The sequence below is a fragment of the Mandrillus leucophaeus genome, unplaced genomic scaffold (genome assembly GCF_000951045.1).
Source record: "Mandrillus leucophaeus isolate KB7577 unplaced genomic scaffold, Mleu.le_1.0 Scaffold307, whole genome shotgun sequence".
In the NCBI taxonomy this organism is placed as follows: Eukaryota; Metazoa; Chordata; class Mammalia; order Primates; family Cercopithecidae; genus Mandrillus; species Mandrillus leucophaeus.
Window position 1 is genome coordinate 3,010,310 of NW_012103221.1, and position 12,552 is coordinate 3,022,861.

Here is a 12,552-nt window from a genome sequence, read left to right on the forward strand (position 1 = left end):
TTATCCAGGATGGTCTTGATCTCCTGACCTCGTGATCCACCCGCCTCAGCCTCCCAAAGTGCTGGGATTATAGGGGTGAGCCACTGCACCCGGCCTCAAGTGTATCTTTTTAAAAATTCTTGTTTGTTTTATTTTGTTTTGTTTGAGACAGGGTCTCACCTTGTCACGCAGGCTGGATTGCAGTGGCATGATCATGGCTCACTGCAGCCTTGACCTCTTGGGTTCAAGTGATCCTCCTACCTCAGCCTCCCTAGTAGCTGAAACTGTAGGCACCAGCCACCATACCTGGCCAATTTTTTTACTTTTTGTAGCGATGAGGTCTTCCTAAGTTGCCTAGGCTGGTCTCAAAGTCCTAGCCTCAAGCCATCCTCTGGCTTTGGCCTCCCAAAGTGCTAGAATTGCAGGCATGAGCCATTGCACCCACCCTTAAATTCTTGAAAGTAGTCTCTATCTTATTGTTTTGTATAGAAATTATTTTGGTAATTTAAATGAAGGAATATAGTGTAAATAAAAGATGTGTAATATTTTACATATCCAGTTACTGAATCAACAAGCATTATTGCATTATGTATCTGCTTTTCTCTTACTATTACTTTCACAATTGCCTACAGTTTGTTGCTGCTGGAGGGCTTCAACAGTTACTAGAAATTTTTAATTCTGGAATTCTAGAGCCTAAAGAGCAGGAATCATGGACGGTGGTAAGTGCAAATTTACTGTTTCAACTAGTTATAGTAGTTACCGCATTTGATACACTTCCATTTCATCAGCAAGTATAGCTTTTGCCATATAGTTCATTATAATAAAGTATGGAATATAGCAGAAATGAATTTAAAAATACAGAGTTTGATTAATTATGGAATAAGCATTTTTCATGTTAACTGTATTAAAAATTCTTATGATAAAATTAATTAAACTCTGGCCAGTTCATAAACATGTTTCCTTTAGGTTGATAAATTATATATTAATATTTATATAAAGTTTGGTTGCTTTTTAAAAATTTGATTTACATCTTAGTTTTTTTTAAAAACTGTTTTTTTGTTTTATTTTGTTTTGATCATTTCTTCCTTTACAGTAGTAATACTAAAAAATGTGTTTCCAGACCATGTTAACTGGCTTACATTAAGATGGATACAGAAATTGAGAGTAAACCTCTAGAAATTTTTATAGCAGTTAGACGTTGTGTCTGTATTTTTATAATACTTTATAAAAGTATTGGTCCTCAACAAAGTGGAATTTTTTTTTCTGTGAACTTGCATGAAAAAATGGAAATTTTAAAAAATGTTTCTCTACCACTGTGATTTGAAGAAGTACTATATGAAAATAAAATTGCTTGTAGAATATTTAAATCTGCATAATGATATACAAACCTGCACAGGTCAGTTTCAAACTCAATGTGAAGGACATTCCATTTTCTTCCATCCCAAAACAGTTTAGCATTATCAAACATTGAATTCAAGTATTTTCTTAGTTCCTGTGTTTGTTTTGTTTTGTTTTGAATTGCCTTCGAACCTAGGAGTCAAGTGTAATGATTTGACATCAGGTACTCTTACGTCTAAATGTTTTAGCTCATCAACTATCATCAGTGTTAGTGTATTTCACATGTGGGCCAAGACAGTTGTTCTTCCAGTGTGGCCCTGGGAAGCCAAAAGATTGGACACCCCTGCCCTAAAGGTTTTCTCTGTTTTTCTTGAAATTTTGAATACTTTCCTGAAGTAGTATTAATAACATTTTATTGCCAATTATGTGGCTTTTGTAGCTTTGTAATGCCCAAGATGCAAAGCGTGTCTAGGAAACAAATTGCTTCCAGGTCAACTGGTATTTCCTGTTTATAATGCATGTCTCTTAATATTATGAAATACTTCTAAGTTCAGGATTGTTCTTATTTCTTTTTTTTTTTTATTTTCCCTTTTCAAATGAGTTCAGTTGAAGTATATCTTTAAATTTTTTTTTGAGATGTAGTTAACATGCAATCAATGTACTTCTCCAAAATATAATGTTTTTACTATAGTCACAAAGTTGTGTGACCATGACCAGCATCTAATTCCAGAACAATTGTATCACCTCAAAAGAAACCTCCCCACCAAACGCTTTAGCCCTGGGCAAACACCATTACAGTCTGCTTTCTGTTTCTGTGGATTTGCCCATTCTGGACATATCCTATAAATGGAACCATACAATGTATCGTCCATTGTGACTGGTTTCTTTCACTTAGTCTATTTTCAAGATTCATCCTTGAAAGTAGCAAGTGTCAGTAATTCATTTTTTTATAGTTATATTACATGTTTATCCATTCACCAATTGAGAGGCATTTGGGTTATTTCTACACTTTGACTATCATGAGCATTTGTTTATGAATTTATTATGCATGGATAATGCATTTTCACCTCTTTTTGGCATATGCTTAGGAGTGGTATACCTTGCCAATACTTAAGTAGTATTTTATTGTGATTTCTAACGTTTACATTTTCCCCGTGCTAAGGATCTTGAGCAGCTTTTCATGTGTCTGTTGACCATTCATAAGCATGTATGCATGTGTGTGTGTATGTGTATATATATATATATACACATACACACACACACATTCATTCATACATCTTTGGCGAAATGTTTGGTCAGTCACAGCTGAATCCAGGGAGTGGAAGATTGATCAGTTGGTGAACATTTGCATTGTTTCCAGTTTGGGGCTATTATCAATAATGTTGTTATAAACAGTGGTGCCTTGGGTATAGAGTGCAATTTCTGGGTCCTGTGGTAACTTCTGACTTTTTGAGGAATTTCCAAACAGTTTACCAGAGCTGCAACATTTCACATTTCTGCCAGCAATGTGTGAGGTTTCCAGTTTCTCCACATCCTTTTCAAGACTTGTTAATGTCTTTTTTATTTTAGCTATCCTAATGTGTAAAGTGGTACCTAGTTGTGGTTTTGATTTGCATTTCCTTGGTGACTAATGAGGTTGAACATCTTTTCAAGTGCTTATTGGCCACTTGTTTTTCTTTCGAGTAATGTCAATTCACATCCGTTACCCACTTTCAATTGGGTTGTCTTTTTGTTGATTTGTTAGAATTCCTTATGTATTTCAGATACTGATTCCTTACAGTGCATGTGATTTGCAAATGTTTTCTCCCATTATATGGGTTGCCTTTTTCCCTTTCTAGAGGCTATCCTGTGATTTACAAACATTTCTAATTTTGATGAAGTCTAGTGTCTGTTTTCCTTTGTGCTTGTCCTTTTGGTATTGTATCTACAAAACTTACCTAATCCCCTTATGCAGAGATTGATGACTCTGTTTTCTGTTAAGAGGTTTATGGTTTTAGCTCTTACTTTTTTAAGTCTTTGGTCCATTTTAAGTTAATTTTTGCATATGATGTGAGGTTGCAGTATACTTTTCATGTAATAAATAATGCACTCATTTTAAAGAGTGAGTTTTGAAAAATGTTTAATGCTCTAACATCCAAATAAAGAATATTTCTATTAAAAAGTTCCATCCTGCAGTTTTGCTATTAATTTTTCTTTCTCTGCTTTCTGTTACAATAGGTGAGATTTTCATTTTATAGAATTTCATGTAATTGGATCAGTGCAATATGTACCCTTTTGTATCTGACTGCTTTTATTCAGAATGCTTTTTGAGGTTGTTAAATGTGTATTAGTAGTTGGTTCGTTTTCATTGCTGAGTGATGTATTCGTTGTATAGGTATACCACAATTCATTTATCTGCTTACCTATTGACATTTGAGTGGTTTGTAGTTTTGGGTTATTACAAATAAAGCTTCTGTAAACATTCACATACAGGTCATTTGGTATATGTATGTTTTTATCTCTCGGATTAATGCCAAATAATGAAATTGCTAAATAATATGGTGAGTGGAAGATTAACCTTGTAAGAAACTGTTTTCCAAAACAGTTGTACTATGCAACATATGAGAATTTCATTTACTTCACATCCTTGTCAGAAGTTGATATGGCCAGGGTTTTAAAATTGGAGCTATTCTAGTGGATATAGTAGTGTTATCTCACGGTGGCTTCACTTGTCCTTCCCTCATTACTAATGATGTTTAGCATTATGTTGTGTGTTTGTTGATTGTGTATCTTCTTTTGTGAAACGTCTTAGTATATAGTTGTGAGATGGTCTTTTCCCTTAAACATTATGGAGAAGTCTTTCTCTGATGTATGTATGGGGACAAGCCCCACACACATGCTATGGCTTACTTTTTCATTGTACTGACAGTATCTTTTAGGGGAGAGGTTTTAATTTTAATGAAATTTGTATCCAGTCTACAAATATTTGTTCTATGGTCACAAAGACTTTTCTCCTCTGCTTTCTGTAAGTTTTATAGTCTTCTTTTACATTTAGTTCTATAATGATACATTTTGCATTTTGTGTGTGCAGTATTGAATTTTTTTCCTTCTTCATACGGCTGTTTGGTTTTTGTAGCACCAATTTGTTGAAAAGACTTTTTTTCTGTCTGAATTATCTTGCTATCTTTCTTTTAGTTGAGTAATATGGTATTGCTATTATTGCAGGAAGAAAGTACTGTTTCCTGGTATATTTGTATAGGAATATATTTGGCAGTGGAATCAGGAAAGCAGGAGGTTAAGAGCTATTGAAGAAAAAGCTGTGAAACTTTCATCTTGTACATAAGTGATATTCTAATTAAAGAAAGTACACTAAGTTATTAAAATTGAGCTTCCAGTCAGCTGTAAATATTATTTTTTATACATACTAAACAATATTTACAACAAATTTTAAAATAAATGTTTGTTTTTAATGTAGTCGTGGAAAGTGCAAGATTTTCGTTTGAATTATTTTCTAGAATTACTAAGAATTGCTTTGGTCCCTAAATTTTAAGAGTCTGTGCCACTTTTGTGGAGAAACAGCATAGAATACTTTGTTTCTCAGTTAATTTTACTGATAAGTAATATCCTTGACATCATTTTAATTTTTAAAAAAATTCCAAATTATGAGCAGTATGTTTTTCAAAAATCTCGTAGCTCTCTATTATATACATTTTTATGATGCCTTCATTAAAGAAATGAAAGTGTCATTTCCATTTCATTAAATACATCTTGTATACCCTCTTTATTTCTAGATAATTTTTCTTCATTTTTATAAGATTGAATTATTACTGACCATAATATTTGAGCAGCAAAATTTTTATAGTATGTGATTAAGTACTAGCTATAATTTTTTATTTTCTGGTCTTCTAATCTCAGGATTGTATAATGGCCATTCTAAATTAATGGAAATAGGGAAATGACCATTTCTTTTCATTTACAGTGGCAGCTAGACTGTCTTGCTTGCTTGCTGAAGTTAATATGCCAGTTTGCAGTAGATCCCTCCGATTTGGATTTAGCTTATCATGATGTCTTCGCCTGGTCTGGTATAGCGGAAAGCCATAGGAAAAGAACCTGGCCAGGCAAATCAAGGAAGGCTGCTGGAGATCATGCTAAGGGTCTTCATATACCACGATTAACAGAGGTAAAGTGAAGAAGTTAATGTTTAATTGTAGTGATGAATTCCATTTATTTTTATAAACTGAAGAAATATGCTAATGCTTAAGTAATGTATTCTAGATTACTGTGACTTAACCTGACAGCCAAACTGATGGCATTGTTTTAAAGCAGTAGTGATTATGAAGCAGTAATGCTTTTCATTTCATCATCCAGAATGCAGAAATGAATCATGTGCCATTTTAATATCTGTGAGACTGAATTTATTATTTGGACTCAGTAATTTATATACTTTGAGGGTGCATTTATGAAAACAGAAGCCATAGTTGGTATTTCAACATAGGAAATTTAAAATAGGGAATCGGTTTTACGTGTATATGTTACAAGGCTTTAAAAGCAAAAGGGAATGGTGAGGTAATCCAGATAAGGAGCCATTTACCACCCCTAGATCTTGTGGAACATTAGGGAAGTGGTTGGGTCATCAGGAACTTAGAAGCTTGCAGGAGGGATCCCTTTAAACTGGGGTTTAGGCCTCTGAGAAATCAGTTATGCTCTTATGTTCATCTGCTAAGATTCTCAGAGGCGACCTGATAAAGCTGGTGCTAGGAGTGCCTAAAAAAGCCAAAGGCTGCAACCACCTGTCTCTTCTAGGTAAATACTTTCAGATAAATGCTGACAGAAAAAAGAAAGGAGTCTCTCTAGTATCCTAGACTGGCACAACCTAATAGGAAGCCAACTGGTGAAGGAAGAATTTGGTTTTTGATATATTAGCCCTAGCGTAATAGAACAAGTGTTTAAGAGGGTAGATTTCGAGATGAAAGAAAATACAGTTTGCCCTTGAAAAATAGAGGAGTTAAGGATGCTGATCCTCCATACAGTCAAAAATCTGTGTATAACTTGACTCCCCCAGAACTTAACTACTAGTAGCCTACTATTAACCAGAAGCCTTACCAATAACATAAACAGTTGGTTAATGCATATTTTGTATGTTAATACTATTATATACTGTATTCTTAAAGTAAGCTAGAGAAAAGAAAGTATTAAGAAAATCATAAGGAAGAGAAAATATATTTTCTTTTCTTCAAGTGGAAGTGAGTCATCATAAAGGTCTTCATCCTCATGGTCTTCACACTGATTAGGCAGTAGAGGAGGAGGAGGAAGGTGAGGGGTTGGTCTTGCTGTCTTACGAGTGCCATAGTTGGGAGAAAACCCAGATATAAGTGGATCTGTGCAGTTCAGACCTGTGTTGTTCAAGGGTCAACTGTATTAACCAGGACATCCAGCAATAAAAATAGAATCTTTTTGATTGTGGATTCTGTAATCACATATTTGCCTTTCCAACATCTTCATCAGTGAACTGGGAAGTAGGGAGTGATCAAGATGAGATTTTAGGGAGATCTCATTCTGTAACCTTTTGAGAACCTCACCTCATATCTACCCAAGAAACATCAAAGTAATGAATTGTTACTGACAGATTGTGACGAACATAAGGTTAAAAAGTACTGGTATAAATGGAAACCTGAAGCAGATTTCCTTTTTAGAATTTTGGGGGTTAAATGAGAAAAGTGATCTCTGCCAGTATTCCAAATAATTTACATCTAATAAAATTAAATATATGCAGAGTACAATATAATCTGAAAGTTTTCTACAGTGTTGTGTTGTGAACTACCACTTTAGTAACCTTACTATAATGTTTTGGTCATGTTTTTTTCAGAATAAAGTTTCAGGTTATAGTAATTGTGATCCTTTCCATCAACTCACTAAATAATTTCAATGTTTATTGACCTTTATTAGCTATTTCCTTTTGAGATTTTAATAATACAAATATACATAAGTGTATGTGTAAAATACATGTGCACATTTATGGAGTTTTATAGGTTATTGGTTTGTGTTTAAAATAATATGCAACTACAAGCTTATTACAGGCACATGCCACTGTGTCTGGCTAATTTTTGTATTTTTAGTAGAGATGGGGTTTTGCCATCTTGGCCAGGCTGATCTCAAACTCCTGACCTCAAGTGATCTGCCTGCCTCGGCCTCCCAAAGTGCTGGGATTATAGGTGTGAGCCACCGCGCCTGGCCAATGTTATTTTTTTTTAGTTTAGAAAAGGTGTGTATTATATAGTTTTGCATGAGTGTATTTCCCAAAATAATTACAGCTTAGTATGTATATCTAAGATCTATGGAAATAAAAATTTTTGTTGCATTAATACCGAAGACAGTCATCTAATGTTGATATACTGTAGGTAGTAAGGAAGAACACTAACTTATTTGAGTTTACCATCATTTTTCCATGTGATCTTGTTCATAGCATTTTAGAAAGTTACTTGCAAAATTTAGCCTAAACATCAACTTTTCTGGAAGCTTTCTCACTTCTGCCAGGGACAGGTTTAGTTGCTGCTCCCTTCTTTTGCTTATTTGCACATTGTATATACTTGTGTTACCATGTTTTCTGTAGCTGCCTGCCCCAGTGCAGAAACAGTACCTTAGGAAGTATGCACAGAATGCCTTCCAACCTGCAGAAGGAATTTAATAATTCATTAAGTTAGTGAATTATTTTCTCCCATTATATGGAGGAAGAACTAGAACTGAGAAATTCCATATATATTAGGATCATGTAACCTGAAGCTGAATGTTGAGCCTCAGGATTTTGAATCTAGAATTCATGCTGTGTACCCGTGGTATATTATATGGCTTTTTAATTTTTATTTCAGAATAGTTGAGGAATCTGTTACTACTTGATGTTTTTTATTTTCTTCCAAAGTAAAAACATGTTTAATTCTTCACCAACCCCTTCCCAAGAAACCACTGACATATATATATTTCTTTCCCCCAATTCAGTGGTATGCAGAGAATCTATGAATCGAATGTAAAGACTATTTTTGCCCCTATTTCTAAATTCTTAGTAATTTCTTTTTTTTTTTTTCTTTTTTTTTTTTTTTGAGACATTCTCATTTTGTTGTTCAGGCTGGAGTGCAGTGGCACAATCTCGGCTCACTGCAGCCACTGCTTCCGAGACTCAGATGTTTCTCCTTTCTCAGCCTTCAAAATGGATGAGACTATAGACATGCATCACACACCCAGCTAATTTTTGTATTTTAGTGGAAACAGAGTTTCACGACGTTGGCCAGGCTAATGTCAGATTTCTGGGCTCAAGCAGTCCACCCACCTGAGCCTCCCTAATTGCTGGGATTACAGCATTTACAGTGAGCCACCATACCCAGCCTACAGTTGCTGCTCCTAAGTGTGATTATAAAATTCTGGTTTTCTGATTCTTGGCATTTTTACAGTATTTTCAAATTCTTAAGACATTATTGTGTTACAGATAAATGTCAGTAATTTGGAATTTTGGGTTAAAATTTTGTAATACACATCTCTTTAGTAACTAAGTAATGGGTGCTTTTTGAGGGTTTTCCTTTTGCTGTATTTAAATATCTTTTAAAACGTTTTTGTTTTAAAGGTATTTCTTGTTCTTGTCCAAGGAACCAGTTTGATTCAGCGACTTATGTCTGTTGCTTATACGTATGATAATCTGGCTCCTAGGTATGCATTTTAAAATATATTTTGTGTGTTCATGTATAGCAGGAATATAATGTTTTAAAACTTTGTTTTGAAAAATTTTAAACTTACTAGAAAAATTTGGGGAATATTATGAAATCTCTCATACCTTTTATCCAAATTTACATGTTATTAACCTCTTGCTAAAATGTGTCTTGTATTTATGAGTTACATATTTTCTGTATTCACATGTTTTCCTGAATCTTGTAAGACTGAATTGCAGATATCATGCTGTTTACCAGTACTTTGTTGTATATCTCCTGAGACCAAGGACATTTTCTTAATAGAGTAAAATTTTTAAATTTATAACATTTAACATTGACATATTATCCTAACATATAGTTGGTATTAAAATAATCCTATTGGTATTCTGTATAACAATATTTTTCTTGCTTCAGGATCAACTAAATGTACTGCATTTAGTTGTCAGTTCTTCCATTCATCAGAGATAACATTGTCAGCCTTTCTCTCATGATACATTTTCAAGTAATACAGGCCAATTATTTTATAGAGTACTTTTCAGTTTGGGTTTTCATGATTAGCCTTCATGAGTAGATTCAGTTATTTTTTAAAAGACTCTCAGACTCTAAATCATTATAACCTATGTGTTTGTCATACACATCTCTTTAGTAACTAAATCATGAGCACTTCCTGAGGGTTTACTTATTTCAGTCAATGTTTTATTCATTCAAATTTTGTTTATTAAATCTGAAGTCATTTGGTATTTGCTGTAATAAGATTTTACCAGTGATTCTTTTATTTGTTTTTTTTATTTTGAAACATACAATATATTTTTATTGACTAGACACCCTGCTGTGTGATAGATCTTAAAACTTCCTGCTCTATCTGGAACTTCATACCCTTTGACTTAGACCCTCTGCCCCACCCCACCCTAGCCTACCCCACCTTCCAGCCTCTGGTAATCATTATTCTATTCTCTTCTTTAATGAGTTTGACTCTTCTTTAGTGAGTCTTTAAATAAATGATAAAAAATATAGAACAAATAAATAATGGAGCTCTCTTAAAATATAGTCTCTTTTGCAAAAATTAGCTGGGTGTGGTGGCACGTACCTGTAATCCCAGCTATTGGGAGGCTGAGGTGGGAGGATTGCTTGAACCTGGGAGGTCAAGCCTGCAGTGAGCCATGATCATGCCACTGCACTCTGGCCTGGGCAACAGAGTGAGACCCTGTCTCCTGTCTTTTAAAACACGTAAACACACATACTCTCTCTCTCTCTCGCTCACTCAGTGTCTCACTCTGTCACTCTCACCCACTGCTTCCCTTTTTTGGGGGTAAGTGATAACCTTATAGGATATATGTTAATACATTGAATTATTTTTAATTCATTGCTGAATTTAATTGGTGGTGGTGTGTTTTTACTTTACAGAGTTTTAAAAGCGCAGTCTGATCACAGGTCTAGACATGAAGGTAAGGGTTCCACAAAGTTAACTTTTAGTGAATAAAAACTTGAATAATATATTGATATATTTTACCTTTAATAATGAACATTGTGTTTTCATTTTAGCACAGATCTTTATAGTGAACTGTTTTCTAATTTTTCTTTAGTTTCACATTATTCAATGTGGCTCTTGGTGAGTTGGGCTCATTGCTGTTCTTTAGTGAAATCTAGCCTTGCTGATAGTGATCATTTACAAGATTGGCTAAAGAAATTGACTCTCCTTATTCCTGAGGTAAGATAAAGGTTGAAGGTTAGTACTATTACTTTTATATGTTTTCATGTTATTAGCATTGATAATAAATAAAAGAGCTAATGGAAACAAATGTGCATGAGTCCATAAATATATCACATTATCTACTTAATCCTTTAAGGTCTGGAGTGTTTTCAACTATGTATAATGTTTAAGAACTTTTGACTATTATATATTATGTAGCATTTATATTTTTCTGAAATGTTTATAGAATGATTATTTTGCTTTGGATTAATAAAAATTTTTTTCCAGGTAGTAGGAAGGGCTTGAGAATTTATTTTGGTAATTTATGTTTTAGAAAAGTTCTGTGGCCGTTTTTTTTCTCTTTGAGACAGGATCTCCATGTTCCCTGTATCACCCAGGCTAGAGTGCAGTGGTGCCATCATGGCTCCCTGCAGCCTCAACCTCCTGGGAACAAGCAATCCTCTGACCTCAGCCTCCCAAGTAGCTGAGACCATAGGTGCACATCACCATGCTCAGCTAGTTTTAAACTTTTTTGTAGAGACGGGGTCTCGCTGTGTTGTCCAGGCTGGTCTTGAACTCCTGGTGTCATGTAATACTCCTGCCTTGGCCTTCCAAACTTCTTGGGATTATAGGCATGAGCCACTGCACCCAGCCTGCGTTTTCTATTTATGTAGAAAAATAGAGGCTAGAGAGACTACAAATAAAAGAAATATATTTTGCTTCCCATGATCACATTGAGACCAGTATAATTTTTATTAGCCGTATCTTGGCATTACCTCATATTCCTACGTGAAATAATAGAAACACACTTACTAATACATTTAGCTCCAAAGTCACTTATTTTTTAAATCAGCATTGTCTAAGGGGCTGGGCACTGTGGCTCACACCTCTAATCCCAGCACTTGGGGAGGCCAAAGCGGGTGGATCACATGAGGTCAGGAGTGCAAGACTAGCCTGGCCAATATGGTGAAACCCCGTCTCTACTAGAAATACAAAAAATTGGCTGGGCGTGGTGGCAGGCGCCTGTAATCCCAGTTACTCGGGAGGCTGAGGCAGGAGAATCGCTTGAACCCAGGAGGCAGAGGTTGCAGTAAGCCAAGATCATGCCACTGCACTCCAGCCTGGACAACAGAGTAAGACTATGTCTCAAAAAGAAAAAAAAAAAAAATTAGCTCTGGATTTAATGCCATATGTGTTCTTGTCCTGTCTCAGGTAACCATTTTGACATTTGGACGGTTTCCTTCCTATCTGTAGAATATTCTGATTGAAGTTGCTTCTGTGTTGCTTCTAGTTCTGAAAATATTTTATTCTCTGTCTTGTAAATAACTTAAATGATTCTAAATGTCCTTACTCAGTTATTCCTTGTATTTACTTGTTGTTCTTTCTTTGTTTTGTTTCTGTTTTTATGACCATGCTTTAGGATTTCTAAAATACTGTATATATTATGGTATACCTTGAGGTACTTTATTTGATCACATGTGATTTACATGTATATATGTATGGGTTTAGAACATTATATTTATTAATTATTTTTATGAGGCATAATTTTGTTCTGCCACCCAGTCTGGAGAGCAGTGGCATACCAGCTCACTGCAGGCTCTACCTTCCTGGTTCAAGCAATTCTTGTGCCTGTCTCCAGAGTAGCTGGGACTACAAATGCAAGCTACCACATCTGGTTAATTTTTGGATTTTTTATAGTGATGGGGTTTTGCCATGTTGGCCAGACTGGTCTCTAGACTCCTGGCCTCAGGTTATCCCCCTGCCTGGGCCTCCCAAAGTGCTGGGATTACAGGCTTGCCCAGCAGAACATTGTATTTAAAATCACCTAAAATTGTTTCTGCTCACATATTATTAACTTTCTTTTTTTTTTTT

The 12,552-nt window shown here is 34.9% G+C and overlaps 1 protein-coding gene across 1 annotated transcript in view; it reads left to right on the forward strand.

Annotated features, from left to right (window-relative positions):
* The window catches only part of USP34 (ubiquitin specific peptidase 34), a 247,464-nt gene that overhangs the window by 131,930 nt on the left and 102,982 nt on the right, over positions 1–12,552 (forward strand). The window contains 5 exon segments of the mRNA XM_011987324.1: positions 612–698; positions 5,276–5,476; positions 8,909–8,991; positions 10,395–10,435; positions 10,574–10,698. Coding sequence (XP_011842714.1) covers positions 612–698; positions 5,276–5,476; positions 8,909–8,991; positions 10,395–10,435; positions 10,574–10,698 — 537 coding nt within the window.